The 19,589-nt window shown below is 50.1% G+C and overlaps 1 protein-coding gene across 3 annotated transcripts in view; it reads left to right on the forward strand.

Annotated features, from left to right (window-relative positions):
- The window catches only part of HS3ST1 (heparan sulfate-glucosamine 3-sulfotransferase 1), a 29,571-nt gene extending 15,836 nt beyond the window's left edge, over positions 1–13,735 (forward strand). For all 3 annotated transcript variants that reach the window (XM_027036963.2, XM_027036856.2, XM_027036911.2), the window contains exon 2: positions 11,884–13,735. In XM_027036963.2, the coding sequence (XP_026892764.1) occupies positions 11,981–12,940 (960 nt within the window). In that variant the 5' untranslated portion in view covers positions 11,884–11,980 and the 3' untranslated portion in view covers positions 12,941–13,735. The remainder of the gene's footprint in view (positions 1–11,883) is intronic.
- The last annotated feature ends 5,854 nt before the right edge of the window (positions 13,736–19,589 follow it).

Genomic DNA, 19,589 nt, shown 5'->3' on the forward strand with positions numbered 1-19,589 from the left:
TGGGATGTTTCATCTGGAGATACTGAAACAAGAGATAACAAGAGATCACAGAGACGGTTGGGTCAAGGGCAGGGTCTAGGTGTTCTGGCTACATTCAGGGGCACTCCGGGAGAGAGAAAATAAGACAGGAACTCCCAGTTTAAGTAAACTCCTGATACAGAACGTAATGCTTCCGTCAGAAGCAGATGAAATACTGGTTCGTTTCGTAGAACCCAAAGCTTCAGAGTAGAGGATTAGTCAACTTGAATAGTGTTTTTCAAGTTGTTTCAAGCGAGGGGTAGAAGGAAATCACGGTCACGTGTGGGAATGTGTGTGGTGGGGGAAAACACTACAAGCTGTTGCTTTAGTCGGTGCCATCACGTGAAGAGCAACACTTTAATTCAGGACAAGAGGAAATACGGCCGATATAAAATCCAAACCAGCCACGGCCCCCCCGCTTTAATGGTCCACATGCCTGCTTCCCCTCAGCTCCTCTCAGGCAGGACCGGCTTCCTCATTGACCCGCTGGTGAGTTTCACGGTGCCTGTCAATGCCAAGTGCTCACTTCAATGTCTGGTTTTAAACGATCGTGTGAAACCAAGAACAGGCACGTTCAAAAGGAAAGACGGACTCTTGGGCCAAACGTGCACGGTGGTTTCCAAGATTTTCTGTTAACCCGCCCCCACTTGGAGCGTGTGAATGGTGCTGCTGGGATTCAGGCTCAGGACCTGATGCTGCCTTCCATTGCCAAGGCTCTTTTCCCCCTCCCCGTCTTTCTAAATCCCTGAGCCTGCCGCCTCTCCGGACCCCACGCCTACCGGCTGGGGCAGCCTTACCACCGTGTCCCACAGGCTGCACCTCCGAAGCAGCCCCAGTGCAGAAACGGACCCCAGGTCTCCTCCCAGATGGTGCCTGGACATTGGCTGCCTTTTCCGAGGGCTCCTACCGGGCCGTCCCTGCCCTCGTTCCAGCTCAGCGTTGCTTCTGGGCTGTCGTGTAACTGTGGCTGCATCTACGCTCACACTGAATGTGGTGATCACTTCCCTTCCATGCTTGTCTTCTCCTCTGCAGGGTGCTTTGAGGACAGCGGCTAGATTCTTTCTATATCCCCAGTAACTCAGGACAATTTTAGAAACACTGTGGGTGCCTTGCCCAAGTGATCACCTCTGGGCAGAGTCTGGACCTCAGGCATCAGTCTCCGCAGCCTCGCCCATCAGCCTCCCCACCTCCCGACCTTCACCACACTTGACAACTAATATCTGTTTGTGACGTTCATGAAAATCAGGAGCCTTCACGGAAATATTCACAGTTGAATCTTGGAAACCTCAAAGATCAGGTCACACGGGTCCTTCCTCTCCAGCATCCGGGGATTTGGCAGCTGCTGCCTCTTTAAGACAGATCACATCCACGGGTGCTGGCTGCGGTCCCCACTGCCCAGCCAGCTTTGTCCCTTGATGTCACCTGTTACCCCAGGAAATACACAGCGGTCCCAGGAAGCCCACTTGTCTTTGCTTTTACCGGTAAGGGCTATGTATCGGTGGGCTTGGGCAGCTGTAACTAAGTACCATACACGACCCGCTAAAACACCAACAAACGTTTCCACAATTCTGGCATCTGCCAAGTTCAAGACCAGGATGTCCCCAGGCTCAGCCCCTGCGGAGAGCTCTCTTCCTGGCTTGCAGGCTGTGTCCTCACTTGGCAGAGAGATCGCTCCGGTCTCCCTTCTTACCCCGTCACTATCCCCATCTTGGGTCCTTTTCCTTATGACCTCATCGAAACCTCATTCTCTCCCAGAATCCCCACCTCCAAATGCCATCCCATCGTGGCTGAAGGCTTCAACGTGGGGATTTTGAGGGGAGACAGAGACGCCGTCCGTACAAGCTGGCTCAAGAAATGAGATAAATCCTCCCTCCGCCTTGCTCGTCTAGGGGAAGGATGTCCTTCGCTGTGCTCGTGTGTATTTCGGCAGCAAATTATTCTAACGTTCGCTGCCCCAGCACGACACAAGCCTCGATTTCCATGTCTCTGAGATCCAGTGGGGTAGGAGTCGCGAGACCTGGACTTCCAATTCGGTTTAGCCCCCTGCGTGCTTGACCTTGGGGTCCGCATGCTCCCCCTACCCTACCGACCCCTTCTGCCGGGATAAGGGTGGGACAGGATGATGGCAGATGGCCCTTTGGCTGCGGACGCCCTGTGTGTCTTTTCTGGGGACACGTTAGGGATTCATGGCTGTCCCCACCTATGGGGCCCAGCCATGCCCCCCCCATCAGATGGCCCCTGTCGGGAGGTTGGGTCCCCCCTGGCCTGACGCTGCGCACACCCAGGTACGCCGAGGAGGCCTGTCTCCCGTCTTCTGTCTGCTAGCACGGCCCCTTTTCCACTCAGCTGCACCGAGTAATAAGAGAGGCCCCGTCCGCCCTCCTGTCACAGAGCTCTGCCGAGCACTGCCTGTGCCAGTGTGTTTCTGCCTCTAATGAAGGATTTATTTAGGTCACTGCTGCCTTCTGTGCACAGCCACGCAGATTAAACATGTTGAGTGTCTCTTCCTCCCTCTTCCCTCCCCGGGGCCTCACCGCTGCACTCACCTGGCTGCTCGGGATCCACCAAGGGGGGCATTTGCACCGCACACCCCTTCAGTCACAGAGAGCTGGAGCCTTCCTACCTGCCATTGTCCTTTCTTCCTTGAGCCCCTGCCTGGTTGAGTCACCGCAGTACTTTGGATCATGAACAAATGTGTTTGACTAATTATCATCTCCAGATCCCATTTATACCACACAGCCGCCTTTTTTTTTTTTTTTTTTTTTTTTTATTTTTATTTTTAGGGACCAGAACAGCTACCATGATTTGAGGGCTTGCCATGGGCCAGGAAATATGGGAACATCCTCGGCATCCACGTAGGGTGTTTGATTTAATCCTTGCAATCAGTATATGGAGCCAGTGCCTTCTATCTGAGGCTCCCAGGCCTCAGGGCTGTCTTGGGGGTTTGGAATCACAGAGCAGAGATGTGAGCCGGGGTTTTTGGCTCTGAATCCTCTGTTAATTCCAGCGTGGCCCCTCCACCCTGCTCTATAGATAATTCTACCTCTGTGGCCGGACCCATCCCTCTCTAGTTCGTCTGCCACAGTTGTTAAAATCCCGGTATGAAAAACAAACTGCCCCAACAATAGTAAGAAACAAACACCAGAGGAAAATTGCCCCCACCCCCACCCACCCAAAGCCAGCGCAATCGGGATCTGAACCTGAATGGGCATGAGCATTTGGAGCTCACAGAGTCCTTGCCATTCTAAAGGGCTGAGGGTGGGCAGGCTGGTTTCCCTGGGAGCTGGTTAGAAACACAGACTCTTGGGCCTCTCTTCAGACCTCTTCCATTCGAGTCTGCATTTTGAACTAGATCTCCGGGGGACCAGTGGGCACGTCTGCCTTCGGAAAGCCCTGTGCTAGGCAATTGCAGTGGGGCACCCAGGGCTCCTGGGAAGGATGCTCTACTCACCCCACACCGGCCGCTCCTCACGAAGGTCCTTCCACCCTGATACCTCGTCTCGTTTGGAGAAGAACGTTGTGTGGGTTGGCTTCAGACTTCCTATGGGACAGGTTGCATTTGTCAGCCTCATGATACCGTGGAGTTCTCAGAGGCCTAGAAACAACACTATCGTTGAAATCTTCTGGCCCCAAACCCCTTCCCCACCACGTTGCCTTCCCTGGCTTGCCCAGATAGCTTCTTTCTTGACTCCTGCAGAATTTTGTGCATTATCCTGGTAGCCTTTTGTAAATATGGAAACTCCCAGCGCTGCTGTGGATGCTAGGAGGCGTAGAAAGGCCGGAGGAGGCAGTGTTCGAAAAGTCCTCTTGTGTTTCGGGGGGGAGAATGGGGCCAGTGACCCTTCCTTTCCCCAGACAGTAAATGTGACCCACGGAAACTTATTTACATTATGTGGACTGACCTTGGGTCTTTTCTGACTTGAACCCTTTCCACCCCACGTGAGGTAGGCTTCTCAGCAATTACCATAAGTAAATCCGAACAAAAGTGAGTGTCAACATTTGTTGAAGAGTGTCATGTGCAGGCAATTTCAAGAAAATAAATATTTATGTAAGTCTTGAGATATCACTGTCCTTTCATAGACTGACAGGCGCAAGCCGAATCTCCTTCCTCTTTCTTGCTTTCCAAGATGATCTGCCAAGGATGGAAATTCGACACCATCGCGACGTGCCCTTAAGAAGTTGCTTAAAGGTGAAAGTGAAGACGTTGTTGACTCCTAAAGATGAACGAAAAACCTTCACTGTTGATTGCCCGGAACTTTGGTTGAATGCGGAAATGACAGTTCTGTTGTTCAAACTGTCTTACTGAGGTTTCAGTACATTCCAGAAGATTTTTTTTTTTAAATTTTTGATGTTTTTATTTATTTTTGAGACAGAGACAGAGCATGAGCAGGGGAGGGGCAGAGAGAGAGGGAGACACAGAATGGGAAGCAGGCTCCAGGCTCCAAGCTGTCAGCACAGAGCCCGACGCGGGGCTCGAACTCACAGACTATGAGATCATGACCCGAGCTGAAGTCGGACGCTTAACCGACTGAGCCACCCAGGTGCCCCAACATTCCAGAAGATTAAATCACTCAGCACTCTTGGATGCTTGTTCTTGTCTGGTAGTAGCATAGATCCCATCCTGTCTACTCTTCTTATGCTCTCATGTAAGCTCTCCCCTCTGCCCCGAATGCACTCCCCACTGCCCATGGGGAGACCTCCCAAGTCAAAGGAAAAGAAGCACAACCGGCTTTAGAGACGGCCCACGGAGTGTTAGTTCCCACACCCCCGGCGTCTGTGACCTTGAGAAGGTCTTCTAACCTGATTAGCGTGTTTCCATACGTGTCCTAGGGAGAAAGGCAGGCCACTCCCATTTGTTGAACGCCTCCCCCGTGCTGTATATTTGGCCCGGGTGATTTGATTTCATCATATGGAAGTAGATGGCACCCACTTTGCAGAATGGCATTTTGAGCCCCAGACAGGTAAGGACACTTGAGTTCAGAGAGCTGTAGGCAAACCAGCCCGGATCTGCCCCATTGCAACAGCGCCTTTGCTTTCCCACTACCGCACGTTACCTTTTCGTTGCTTCAGAGAAGTCACATAAAATTAGCATAACCACTGCTCAGTTTTGCTGCGAGTATCGGAAGAGATGATTTATACACTGGTGCTCACCACCTGGCACCCAGTGGGCACCAAGTAAGAAATGTCTTCCTTTCCAACCCTTTTGCTACATCCCTGAAAACACTTGTGGTTGACTGTTTCGAGAATCCCTGTTATCCTAGAGAAGCTTCTGGTCTGTGCCAGCTGCACCACTAGTTTCTGTTGAGGGGTTGGGAAGATACAGGGCAGACAGAGGGCTTATGGGCAGCACTATTTCCGACGCGTTAAACTTACCTCTCGTGGAACATTCTCGTTATTCCACTTTATCCACACATACGTTGCAGTGGTGGGAGTCGGGGAATATACTGTAGTTAATTACATTTGAAATCTAGGTCATGATGTGAATTATGTAATAAGAAGATTTATGGAGAAAATTAAAATATTTCGAAGGGTTATTTCGCTGCATCCCCCCCCCTTTTTTAATTAAAATATTTTCTAGATTCTCAGGTGATCTCGTCCAGTCACCATGAGAAATCTTGAGTCCCCCTCTCAATACCTGGCTCCTGCCTGACTCTCTCAGGTTGAAAACCTCACTACCGTTTGACACAGTCTTTTTCATGGACAAACTGTTCAGTCTGTCTTTCTAGTGAATTAAAAGCCTTTCTCAGTACCTTGGGCCATTCGCTTAACCTTGCACTGCCGTCGATATGTTCATTTAGCAAATAAGGTCTCTAGCACCTACCGTGTACAGAAATCGTGCCAGGCCCTGGGGGGATGGCAGCAGAGAGAAAGCATCAGGACACCGATGGGGGGCTCTGAAATTGGTATTCTCGGGTGGAGGGGCAGACCAGACCACAAACAAGCATGTCCAGGTTGGGCTAGTACATGAGGAATACGAAACCGGGTGATGGGAGAGAATATGGTTACAAGAGAGCAGGTGGGCCCGTGTTGCAGGGACAGCCGGTGTTTGAAATAAAAGCTAATTGGCAGGAAAGAACCAGCCCCAGAAAGCCTTGGGACCCAGCATTCTGGAAAGAGGGAGCAGCAAATGCCAGTGCCCAGAGCTGGCGGGAGCTCAGAGTGTTCACAGGAACCGAAAGGTCAGCGAGGTGGGAGTGTGGCCTGAAGGAGCAGATTGAGGCCAGAGGGACAGACCGGCAGCTCCCATCCTGGGGGAATCCCCAGGCCTGGAAAGGAATTTGGATTTAATTTCAGGTACCAGGAGACCTCCCTCTGAGAAATGCCGTGGGCTCTCCCTGTGTCTCCCGTCCCTGGCAGGTGGTCAGCACCTTCACGGGGGGGCCCAAGGAAGCTTCATGTTGCTGATGGGAAGGACTCGTCTTTTGAATTTCTGTAGCTCAGGGCGTGATTGATCACTGTGTCCTTGATAAAGGGGAGTGAACAGAGAGGGGGCTGGATCTCTCTTTGGGAACTTCTAACCCATCCACAAAAGGAAAGAGAGGGTTTGTTTTGTTCATCCTTCCATGAAATCCTGTCCCTCATCAAAGGGTCGTTACCTGGCATGAATGTTCAACAGGACCAGGGAAGCATTCCGTCAGGGCCAGGAACTACTCGTACCCTCACTCCAGGCATCGCCGGGGAGTGACAGGGACAGCGACATACCTGGCTTTGCCTGCTCACACTGAGTTTGGATCCTCATTCAGCCTCGACCGTTCTGGACAAACCACCGAACTTCTCTGATCCTCTTTCTTACAGTGAGATCAGTTCTGGCGAACATTTGCAGTGAACATCGCGGGGGCCCAGTGTGGGACGATGCCAGCCCAGGGTCTGTTCAGTAGCAGGTACTGCAAACGGGAGCTGCCGTCATTGCTTTTGGCAAGGCAGGTGGCCTGGGTTCCAGGTGCCGTGGAGCATTCTTGTCCCTGCCCATGCCAGCTCAGGGCTCCACATTTCTAGAAGGTTCCATTTGCTCAATATTCGTTAGTTCGCTTCTGGAGGGAGGATGATCAGTTCATCTCTGTGCTGCCTAAATGTTCCAACTTGCCTTCCTCCTACTTCGTGAGTGGGGCATTGGGGGGGGGGGCGGGATCTGACTTTCAGAGAGCACTTTCTTCGCTTAAATTGCAGCCCTACTCAGCTCTGTGGACCTCTGAGCGGCCACCTCGGCTGCTACCAGTCACGTGTGGCCTTGCGACGTGCTGTAGGAGTAAATAAATGGACACACACTAGATTCTGAAGACTTCATACAAAAGAGGTGGAAAGTATCCCCTTAATATTATATAGGAATTATGTGTTGAAGTGATAGCGTTTTGGAGAACATAAAAATATTTCTGTTTTTGAATGTGGCTCCTGAAAGTTTAAAATTTTAGTGTGGCTCCTGGGTCATTTGAGCACTTACAATAAAAGCTCTAATAATAGATGCTTTGTCCTAGGGCAAGATGGGACTGTCAGGGATGTCTAAATAAATGGTCCCTGTCACCTTTAGGAGGGGTGACTGTTACCTTCATGAGCGCCGCTTGATTGCCTATAAATAATGGAATTTTTCTGGAAATGTAGTAAACCTGTGCGTTCTACGTTTATTTCTATGATCTATATCCTGCACAGCTACTAGGGGAAGGTGCTGTTTGGCATTACGGAGGGGAGAAGGTATTGGTAAAAACGGAAAGTTAATCTCGTAACTTCACTAAAATATCAGATAGGTAGCATACGTTCAATAAATTTAGATATTTGTTTGATAAATGAACGAGGGCATACATGGCTCACGTTCATATTTCTAATGGACGGGGCTTGTTAATACAGATCACCTCATTTCAGTCTCAAGGGAATCATTTCAGGTGGGTACAGTTATTACCATTTTACATATGGGGAAACTGAGGCTAAGACAGGTTAAGTCACTTTGAACAAATCCAACCTAGAGACAGGGTTCCTGACCCTACAGTCTGGTTGATTCCTTTCGACTCCTCTACTGAAGGGAACAAATGAGTTTGACCTAATGCTGTCCTGTTCCTACCCTGTGTGTCAGCTGATTCTGGAGGAGGTGGCCTGGGACTTTGTCACTGTTGACTAGATTTTTGAGGGCCTTTCCTCTTTAGGATGCCCAAGACTTTACCATTATTACCTGTTAAGGCCACATGCTAGGGAGACAGCAACAATAGTGGAAAGAGAACAGGACTGGAATGCTGGAACCATGAGGTCTAGGCCTGATTTTCTCTGTGACCTTAGACAAGCCATCTTGGGCCTCCTCACTGTGGCCCTCGTGTGCTCTGATGTGCACAGTCCCATTGTCAGGATCAGTGTGGCTCCGATGTCCTCGCTTACAGGTTCACCTGACCTGGAAGGTCTTTTCTTTTCCAAGAGTGTTACTTAAAGGCCCAGAAATTCTGGCTGTGCCACTGAGTTCAAATTACCAAACTACTACACGAGAAAGTTGTCTCACAGTGGTCACTGTGTGTGTGTGATATATTATATATGTATTTAGATGTCATATATGTGTGTGTGTGTGTATCTACACACTTAGCTAAAGTTCCATACATATACATGCTATACATATGTATATAGCTCATACATATACATGCTTTTCACCCTCTATATATATAGCATACGTGTATGAGACTTTAGCTAATTTTTTTTCCTATATACCTCAAATATTTTTGGAATGTACAAGACTTTAGACATAAGTAAATACATTTTTAGAAAGTATTAAAGTAGAAGTGAGGAGTTTTTAGACTACTAACTGCCCAGGTTATTTATATATATATATATATATATATATATATATATATATATATACACACACACACACACACACACACACACACACACACACAAACACACATATATTTAGCTTCTCCTCTGCTGTTGGTAATTCCCCCTTTAGGAAAAAAAAAACAAAAACTCAGATGTGCACTGTACTAAGCAGGATGCCTCATAATAGCGAAAGAAAAGCGTGAATACTTAGAAAATCTGAATTTCAGATCTGGCCCCTGATTCTGTCCCTTAGGTGTGGAAGGATTGGGGTGTGTGGTTGCTTCCTGAGTCCGAATCCAGAGGTATGGGATGGGGTCAGCAGCACTCATCACTAAGAGTGGAACGATCTAGTGTGGAGTAGTTACTCTCTCCTGCGTTTCACCTACCTCACCCCCTGCACATGGGCTCACACGGGCTCACACGCATGTGAGCGCGTGCATATACGTACAAACATATACAAGTATGCATATGCGTGGGCATACACGTATACCCCAGGCACGTAAAAGGCAAGCACAGCGGGACCCATCCATATATGGGTCAGTCCCACATTGAGAAGGAAATGAAATTTGACTGAAACCTACTAAAGCATTTACTGAGTAAGCAAAATTTCCATTCGCTTGGTATCATTCAATCAGTAGAACATTCTGCACCAACATCTTGCCTGGTCATCTCTCCTTAAACGTTTTTTTGTCTCTCTTTTTTCCACCCTAAATAATTAGGTCAACTGATCTTGAAGGTCCCCTCTCAAGTGCTCTGTGATTCTCTAAACATTTCCAGTTTTTAATGTTTGTTTATTTTTGAGAGAGAGAGAGACAGAGAGACAGACAGAGCATGAGAGGGGAAGAGAGAAAGGGAGACACAGAATCTGAAACAGGCTTCTGGCTCTGAGCTGTTACACAGAGCCTGATGCGGGGCTTGAACTCACAGACCATGAGATCTTGACCTGAGCCGAAGTCAGATGCTTAACCGACTGAGCCACCAGGCACCCCTAAACGTTTCCAGTTTTTAATTGCTTTTTTAAGTTAATACATTTTAATATACATTTTTCAAAGCAGTTAATAGAGTTGATCTCTGAGGCAGGGAATTTGATAGGTTTGATTATGAAAATAGAAGACCATAAAAATTCTTCATTTATCCATTCTGGACACAGTGTTAAACTATTAAAGTGGATTTTAAACCTGGCATAAAGAAGATGATGGACCCTTTCGGTGGAGAACACTTTTACTGGCTCTATAATCCCCATAGTCCCCCAGGCAGGCCTGTCACTAACCCTTCCTTAACTGTGTTCAGACAAGAGCTTCCAATGCCCTCTTTCTGGAAGATGGCCAAACGCCTCTTGATGATTGTTGTTTATCAGCTCCCTGAAACATGGACATGAGTCCTCTTGTTTTGGGGAACCCCTTGCCATTTCGCCCAGCAGTGGCTGTGTACTTGTGGGACTTCAGTGCCTCAGTGTCATAAATCTCAGGTGAAGAGAAGGCAGGCAGTTTGTGCAAAGAGGGCCCTGCGTTCAGAGTTTTGAATGGGGGCTATGAATTTTGCAGCGGACTAAATTCTTGTGTCCTTGGCTAAGACTCCTCTCGGTACCTGCCGTTCCTTCCCACCTTGTAACTGTTGGGTCAAGGTGCCAATCAACTGAGCAGACTGTAAAACCACTTGATGAGCAGAACGGCCTTGCACACAGGAAGGAGTTTTGCTCTTTCCAGCCGGCCTACCTGTCTGTCCCTCTGGGCTCGCTTCAAACACTTCCTCTCCCGGGAAGCCGTCCCCAGTCGTTTCAGGCAAAATGAGCAGACCTGTGTCCACACGCTGCCTTGCGCACTATAATCGGAGCACATCCAGCACTGACGCCTGCAGCCAGGTCATGCCAATGAGCCTCTGCCAAATTTATGCTGCGGTACCAACCACCCCACAAGTCAGTGGCTTACGGCCACGGTGATGCATTGTCACTCCAGCCAGGATGGCTGTGCTGTGCACGGTGCACTGGTGTGGGGGCTCTGCTACACGTGTCTCCCATCATCCTCTGGGGCCCAGCAGCTGGCCGGGGTGCATTCTTCTCGTGGTCATGGCCGAAGTAGCAAGAGGGCAAGTGCCAACACACAAAGCTTCTCAAGGCCTAGGCTGGCCACCGGCACGTTGTCATTTCCGCTCACGGGCCGTTGGCCAAACCCAAATCAAATCGTCGGGGAGCACATCCCACCACATGGAAATGCGGATGCAGAGAGAGGAGGCGTAAAAGAATCGGGACTAGTCGGGGCACCCGGGTGGCTCAGTCGGTTGAGCGATCGGCTCAGGTCATGATATTGGCGTTTGGGAGTTCGAGCTCTGTACCAGGCCTTCTGCTGTCGGCACAGAGCCTGGTTGGGATTCTCTCCCTCTCTCATTCTGCCCTTGCCCTGCTCTCTCTCTTTCTCAAAAATAAACCTTAAAAAAAAATAGATCTAATCATTCAGTCTTCCATACAGGTTCACCTGCCCTATTAGATGCCCTATGAGGTTCACCCTGGGGGGTGGCAAGGGTCAGGAACAGCGTCTGCTTTTATATCACCAGCTCCACTGCCTGGGGCTGGCAGGTAGGAGGTATTTCACTGATGTTTGCTGAGGTCCAAAAGACCTTTCCGGCCCTTTCCTTTACAGCAGAGGCTGGGCAAGCTCTGACCACAGGGCCAAATCTGTCCCCGTGTCTGTGCAGAGAGCTGAGCATACAGATTGTAGAAAACAGTTGTTGAGAAACTCAAAAGTGATGCATGGAAATGATAACGACATTCAGATTCCAGCATCCGTGAATGAAGTTTCATTGGGGCACAACCACACCCATTCCTCTGCAAATTGTCTGTGGCCTCTGGAGCCAAACGGGCATACCTGGGGCCGTCATCCAGCCTGTGTCCCGCAAAACCGAAAACCTTTACCATCCGGCCCCTTAGACAGGAAGTGTTTGCCACCGGCCCTGCCTTACGGGCTAAAGAAACAGGGGGGAGCCCCAGGGAGGTGACCGCCTTGCCCGGGATCGCACGGCATTGGCAGCTCCACGAAGGCCTGTGTGCGTTTGGGGTTAACATCTCCCCCCTTTGTTTCCTAGTAACTGGCGGCCCGCGACACCCATGTGTCACTGATCGGGAGGCTCTCCCCGCGGCAGCGCTTCATGACCCAGCGGCGCCCGGCCCAGTGAAGCCACCATGGTGTCCAGCACAGCGGCGCTGCTCCTGGGCGCCGTGCTCCTGGTGGCCCAGCTGCAGCCCGTGCCTTCCCGCCCCGCCGCCGCCGCCGCCGCGCCCGGGGCCGAGCCGGGCCAGCCAGAGCTGTCGCGCAGAGCGGCCACCGTCCAGGGCGACGGCCGGGACGGCGCGCCCCCCAACGGCTCGGCGCAGCAGCTGCCGCAGACCATCATCATCGGTGTGCGCAAGGGCGGCACGCGCGCGCTGCTGGAGATGCTCAGCCTGCACCCCGACGTGGCGGCCGCCGAGAACGAGGTCCACTTCTTCGACTGGGAGGAGCACTACAGCCAAGGCCTGGGCTGGTACCGGGGCCAGATGCCCTTCTCGTCCCCGCAGCAGCTCACGGTGGAGAAGACCCCCGCGTACTTCACGTCGCCCAAAGTGCCTGAGCGCGTCCACAGCATGAACCCGGGCATCCGGCTGCTGCTCATCCTGCGCGACCCGTCCGAGCGCGTGCTGTCCGACTACACCCAAGTGTTCTACAACCACGTGCAGAAGCGCAAGCCCTACCCGTCCATCGAGGAGTTCCTGGTGCGCGACGGCCGGCTCAACGTGGGCTACAAGGCCCTCAACCGCAGCCTCTACCACGTGCACCTGCACAACTGGCTGCGCTTCTTCCCGCTGCGCCGTATCCACATCGTCGACGGCGACCGCCTCATCAGGGACCCCTTCCCCGAGATCCAGAAGGTCGAGCGGTTCCTGAAGCTGTCGCCGCAGATCAACGCCTCGAACTTCTACTTTAACAAAACCAAGGGCTTTTACTGCCTGCGGGACAGCGGCCGGGACCGCTGCTTGCACGAGTCCAAAGGCCGGGCGCACCCCCGAGTGGACCCCAGACTCCTCAGTAAACTGCACGAATACTTTCACGAGCCAAATAAGAAATTCTTCGAGCTTGTCGGCCGGACATTTGACTGGCACTGATTAGCAATAAAGTGAGGCTCGGAACCTTTCCCGTTGTAAGTTCTGGTGTACGTCTGGGGGAGAGAGAGAAAAAGAAGAATTTTAAAAGGGCATTTAAGCTATAATTTATTTGTAAAGTCCATAAATTACTTCTGTACAGTATTAGATTCACAATTGCCATATATACTAGTTATATTTTTCTACTTGGTAAATTGAGGGCATTTTGTATTGTTTTTCATGGTTGTTAACATTGTGTAATATGTCTCTATATGAAGGAACTAAACTATTTCACTGCAAAAAAAAAAGCAACAAAAAAAAAACACAGAAATCTGGAGACCCTGTCTTTTTTGAATATGATTAACTTGCCCCGACTCAAAATAGCTGTCTGTGTTATATTCGTTGCAAGATCTATATATTCCTTTGTTACTTTAAAAAGAAATGTTTTTCATGGCAATTATGCTTCTCTCTTGCCCTCTCTTCTTCATTGTTCTTTTTAATTTTTAATGTCTCGCTGTGGCCATCAGATTTATTTTTTACTTGCATTGTGAGATCTGTCTTCACTGAGATATCCCCTGTTATTTTCTGGAGGTTTCAGGTTCGCCCATTCTTGACAGCAGGTTCCGGAGTGTGGATTTTTTTTTTTTTTAACCCCCGTAGACGCCGCGTGGACAAAGCAATATTAAGACTGGAAGAGTCGTTAATACCTGCAAGAGGCTCCCCGTTACACATCTCTGCCTCAAAGAGTGCTTGCATCCATTTCTGAGCTCAGCAATGGGCAAAACGACACAATAAAGGGGATTAAACCGTTGGCCTTCAGCATGGTCTTGGGGCTGTGTGCTTGGCCCCACGTGCCAAGGGGTCTCCGGAAACTTAGAAAAGAGAAGTTGCAAAGTGTGCGTGTTCCCATCTTGTAGGTGCTGTGAAAAAGCCACCTAATGGTGTAGACGTTTGCTTAGGTTGAAAGCTTCGTCTATTTCCTGAATGATCAATATCCATTTATAGATGCCTATTCCCTAGCACAGAGACAGAAATACGTGTGTGTTTTAAAACTCAACTCTGAGTGTGTAATCCTTGAAGGGAGATTTAAACCCCGAGGGTCACAACTGCAAAAAGAAACGCCCAATGCAGGTGGCGATGTGTAAGGAAGAAGTCCTTGTACCTGTCCCTACAGGAGAGAGGCCTGATTTCACTTTCACTTCTGCTTCTGAACAGCTGGCCTGTTGGATGTGATCACACAAGCTCCCCCCGCCCAGTCCCGGTTTTCTCATGCGCTCTTTATTCGGTCAGCCTTTTACAGGATTAAATACGTGGGTTGTTTTTTCTTACTAGGAAAAGAAAACATAATCATTATGCAAAACAAAAACTACAAAGAAGCAAAATACACCCGTTTCCTGACAAAGTTTATATTTAAGGCAGCAGAGTGAAATGTACATTCTATATCAGCGCTCCTTGAAAGTTCCCCCCCCCCCCCAAACAGCCCCAGGAAGTAGGAATTATTATGGCGAGGAGTTCAAGGCGGAAGAAATAGGCCCAGGGAAGATAAGGAACTTGCCAAGGTCACGTTGACTCCAAGCCAAGGCTTGGAGTCCACTGAGAGCCAAAGCACAGATTTCGGGCATTTTGGTTTTTTCCTACTCTAGTCTTTCTGAACTGCAAAGGAAAGGCCCAGACTCAGAGACAGCTCTTCCTGACTTGACCTGACACATTCCTTCCCTGGTGCCAAACGTCTTCCGCCTCAAGAGGTGTGCCTGAGCCAAAGGAAAGGGACAAGAGATAGCCTGCACTTTCCTCAGCCATGTTATCAGGGAAGTGAGTCACCTTATTAGCTGTGGCAGCTGCAGCCTGGCCCGATCTTGATGTGGCCCTTGCCCCACCCCTGGCCCTGCAGGGACAGTGGAGAGACCGCCTTCCTCTTCAGAACCCATTAAGATTGCCATTAAACAACCAACTCCCAGAGGGGGTGGCCAAAATATTCATAGCCGACTTGACTTTGACAGGGTACTTTGCAAGGAGAGAGGGCTTCCTTCTGTAACACATTGCTGGATCTTGCTGTTTTCACACCTATTAAAAACTGAAGAGTACGGAGGCTGAGCATCCGACTTCAGCTTAGGTCATGATCTTGTGGTTCATGAGTTCGAGCCCCACATCAGGCTCTGTGCGGGTGGCCTGGAGTCTGCTTCAGATTCTGTGTCTCCCTCTCTGCCCCTCCCCGGCTTATACTCTCTCTCTCTCTCTCTCTCTCTCAGACATAAAGACTTTTTTTTTTGAATTTTATTTTAAATAAAGAACTAAAGAGTAGAGACATCCAGAGAGGTCGTGAGTTTTCAAGATTGCCCAGGAATTTGATGTGGAGACTCCAGTGTGAGTTTTGTTTTGTTTTTTTCTTGCAAAATAGCTATGGAAGCCTGTACCCTAATGGGGATGGTATGCTTGAAACCATGCAGTGTTGGGACCAGAGGTGATGGGTACAAGGGAGGGACTGAGTGTTGGTGACATGATCTAGGGGCTCAGGCCAGCACAGTTCCTGGTAGGGGGTGGGTATGTGGGTACAAATTCAGTAATTGTGGATTTGGGTGTGGGGTCTTGACTGAGCATGGAGGTCTACCATGGACAAGGGGCCAGGGGTCCTGGTGGTTTTCTGCCATTTATGGCAGAACCCCAGCCAGTTGTTTGGAAAGTACAAGGAGGAAGGAACCATCACTCCAGTAGCCTGGGCCCTTCCATCTCACCTGAGCCTTCCCAGAGTCAGAGGAGGCCCCACCCTGGACCTGGGCCCACCTTCCTAGGGGCACAAATGCAATGCTCCAGGAGCCAGATGAGCCCCTGATCCTGGGAAGCCTCTAGGTGGGGCCATCCAGAGGCAGCTGGGAACAGCTGAGCAGGGCCCCAGCCACTGTATTTGGAAAATTCGCTGCACTTGAGTCAGGACAGCCCCTGTTCCCAGGAAGCCTCTAGGTGGGGCCATCCAGAGGCAGTTGGGAACAGCTGAGCAGGGCCCCAGCTATTGTATTTGGAAAATTCGCTGCACTTGAGTCAGGACAGCCCCTGCCCCCTCCCTTCCTCCAGGAATCAGATAGCGCCAGAATCCCACGGACAGTATTTAGCTACCAGCTCACAGGCTAAAAATGCGCTAATCTAGCAAAAATGATGATGTGCCTCTGAATACAGGGTGGCTTGCCCTTTGAATCCTGGGAGACTAGTACTCACCTAAAGGGAGATGTCGCAGAGTCCATAGCCCCGGGTGACTGCCGTATAGAGGCGTGGGATCCAAGATCACCACCAAGAATTCAGGTGTTCGCTAAAATTCGACTTTTCTTTTGAGACCTACTGTGTGCTTCGCATGGGATTAAGCCTCAGGAGCGTAACAGACAGTGCAACAGGAACTAATTGTCATTAACTGTTGTGGGTTTAAATAAAAAGCATGGAGGGGCTAGGAAGGAAGGAGAAGGACACCTAGCTGTGTGGGGACTGGCCAGTGCAGTATGTTCCGCCCTTTTTCCTATCATTCGGGAACATCCCTGGGAGGAGTCAGCAGGCCCCGTTATGGAGGGACGGAAACAGGTGTAAGAAACGGACCTGCCCTCGTTCGCTCTCTCTGGGGGTATCGTGGTCCCGGAGATGGGAAGCGTGGCGTTGACGGTCCTCAACAGAAGGCGAGAGACAGATGGCAGAGGCGTGTCTCCAAATGCCACTACTCGGGAGGAGGAAGAGAAAAAGGAGCATCCCCAAAGGGCATAATCACTTAACTCCTGGGCCACAGGCCCCCTGGTCTTTGCGAGTAAAAGCTTCCGTGAAGGATTCATGGAAGGCAACGGATGTAACCAAAGCAAGGCATTTTGGACAAGGGCAGCTTGAGGAATCCAGGCAGCGGTGATGGGGAGGGGAAAAGAGGAAGGGGAGGTGAGCAACAGACTTTAAACACATTGACGGCTCACTATGCATCACGCACTTATGGCCTCGACATCTGCTTTCCGAGCGGCAGAAGCTTTCTCTGCAGCCACCCGTGTAGCTCAGTCTCCTGCACGGGTGTATCTGTCCCAGAAAAATAACTCTCATTTATTGCACACCCACTCTGTGCTTGGTATTTCCTTTATTTTTAAAATTTTTTAAAGATGTTTCTTTTTGAGACAATGCAAGAGACAGAGTGCAAGCAGGGGAGGGGCAGAGAGAGAGGGAGACACAGAATCCGAAGCAGGCTCCAGGCTCCAAGCTGTCAGCGCAGAGCCCGACGTGGGGCTCAAACTCACGAACCATGAGATCATGACCTGAGACGAAGTCGGACGCTCAACTGACTGAGCCACTCAGGCACCCCTGTGCTTGGTATTTTAAATGCGTTGCTTCTAATCCACAGAACAGTTCCAAGAAGTAGGAAATACCATTGTGCTATTTTTACAGAGGAGGAAAACTCAAATTCAAACCTTGAAGGGCTTGCCCAGGATGTCAGAGCCTGAAACTGATTGTTACAACTGGAACTTAGTCTCCGATAACCTCGCTGTACTACTTTGTGGCCCGTGAAATCTTGGGCGAAGGGAGGAAGAAGTAAGGCACAAACATCCGTCTATTACGCAGAGCAGAACATGTAAGAGAAATCACGGGCCCTCAGGATGTGACGATGCACAGATAGGGTGATACCGGGAGGTCCTCAAACAAAAGAGTGGCTGGCTGGGGCCCCTGGGTGTCTCTGTCGGTTAAGCGTCTGACTCTCGATTTCGGCTCAGGGCAGGATTCCATGGTTCGTGAGTTCGCGCATCAGGCTCCCCGTCTCTCTCTGCCGCACCCCAGCTCCCTTGCTCTGGGGCTCTCTCTCTCAAAATAAATAAAATTAAAAAAAAAAAAAAAGAGTGGCTGGGGAGTTGATACAAGGGGCCCATGCTAAAGCAGGCTCCTTCCCGCTAACACAGAGCAACCCCAGCAGAGCTCTCCAAATGGCAAACAAGGAGTGAGAACCACAGGTACAAACGCTCACAGGAACTTTGAGTTGCTTGGCTGAAATATTTAGATGTAGGAAATGGCCTCGGTCCTTCCGTTCGTGCTCATACCGAGATCTTCACTCCTTTTTCTCCAAGTCCCCGTTAGGTCACCTGAGAGAAAAAGCATTTAGAGCCAGGAGCGCTGTGCCCGTGGGTGTCCCGACCTCGCCGAGTATCGGACATGTGATGTAGCCTTGGGTTCAAATTCTCAGAACCTCAACTTCCTTCTCAATATAAGTGGGCTGATATTTCCTTGATTCTGTTTTGGGGTGGGGGGGGAGTATTCAATGGGCTAAAGTAGGTAAAAACTATAAACTCTGTGGGGATGTGGCTCAGTGGTGAAAAGCATTTAGGATTTTAGGAGAGACACCAAAACGGGTTTTGAGCCGGTCCACAGACACCCGCTGCTGCTGTCTCCCTGTCCACTTCTGGCTGTGGGACTGTTTCCACTGCTGCTCATACCCCATTCAGATCCCACTAGTGGGGGAAGTATCCCCACCTCCACGTACCAAAAGGATTGGATGCTCAGAGCTCACCCTGTACCACTTTCTGGAGGCTTCCCCTGCGTTGAAGGAGCTGCCTTACCTGGAGGTGCCTGAGGAGTTAAGCTCAGCCAGCTTCCCTGCCTTCTTGGTGGTTGCTTATGACTAATGATTGATGGATGTGGGGAGGGGGTGGGGTTGGGGGACGGCAGCCCAGCCTCCTACCTTCAGGGCAGGACAACCCTTGTGGTACAACGCAAGTTCCAGAACTCCTTGTGGTATCAGGCCCAGGCCAGGCTTCTCCTGACTCCACACTGTATTTTCTTAAATATTTGTTTATTGGGAGAGTGCAAGCAGAGGAGGGCAGAGAGAGGGGGACAGAGGATCTGAAGCAGGCTCTGTGTTGACAGCAGTGAGCCAGATGCGGGGCTCGAACTCATGAACCGTGAGATCATGACCTGAGCCGAAGTCGGACACTCAACCAACTGAGCCACCCAGATGCCCCCCGAAACCACACTTTTGCTGAAGCTTCTTTCCCTCCCTTGTCCTGTGCCCTTCATTGCCTTACCCATTTCTTCCACAATCCTCTTCTCAACAGGTGACTCACACAAGGATACAAGAATCCCCATCCTAAGGCTTTGCTTCTATGGCGCCCGACCTAAGACAGTCAGTTGGCAGAAATGTTTTATTCTCTCTGTACTTCGTGTGCATAATATGACCAACCCACAGGCTTATTATAGTTCTTCCAATTAAACAACAGACAAGAGGGAATGAGTCCATTTTCTTGGCTGATACATAAAAATGCTGAATTTAATAGTAGATATAACTGTTACCAAGTGATAGTCTCTTTTTTTTTTGGCTTCTCCGACTATGAAAATCGTGTTAATGCATCAATATCAAACTTAAGCAGCACCTTCCTGAAAACCTCCGTGTTCTCACAAATATGAAGGCATCACTCCGTCTTACTTATAGGGCATCGTATTTCTCTTGTTTGTCAAATATTTCATTGGGACCTGGCGCAGGAATGTCTCTTCTTCTTGACTGTGACACCCTCCTGCCAAGCACAGTGCCTGGCGCAGGGTAGATAGGAAGGACTTGTTTGTGGATTGAATTGTAACTCGAGTCCAGGAGTCAGTTGGATGGGAAAACCTCCTCCACCACGTCCCAGATTTGGGGTCTGACTTGCCTCCCCGGAACACCATTTCACAAGATACCATC

This window comes from Acinonyx jubatus, chromosome B1 (genome assembly GCF_027475565.1).
Source record: "Acinonyx jubatus isolate Ajub_Pintada_27869175 chromosome B1, VMU_Ajub_asm_v1.0, whole genome shotgun sequence".
NCBI classification, from domain to species: Eukaryota; Metazoa; Chordata; class Mammalia; order Carnivora; family Felidae; genus Acinonyx; species Acinonyx jubatus.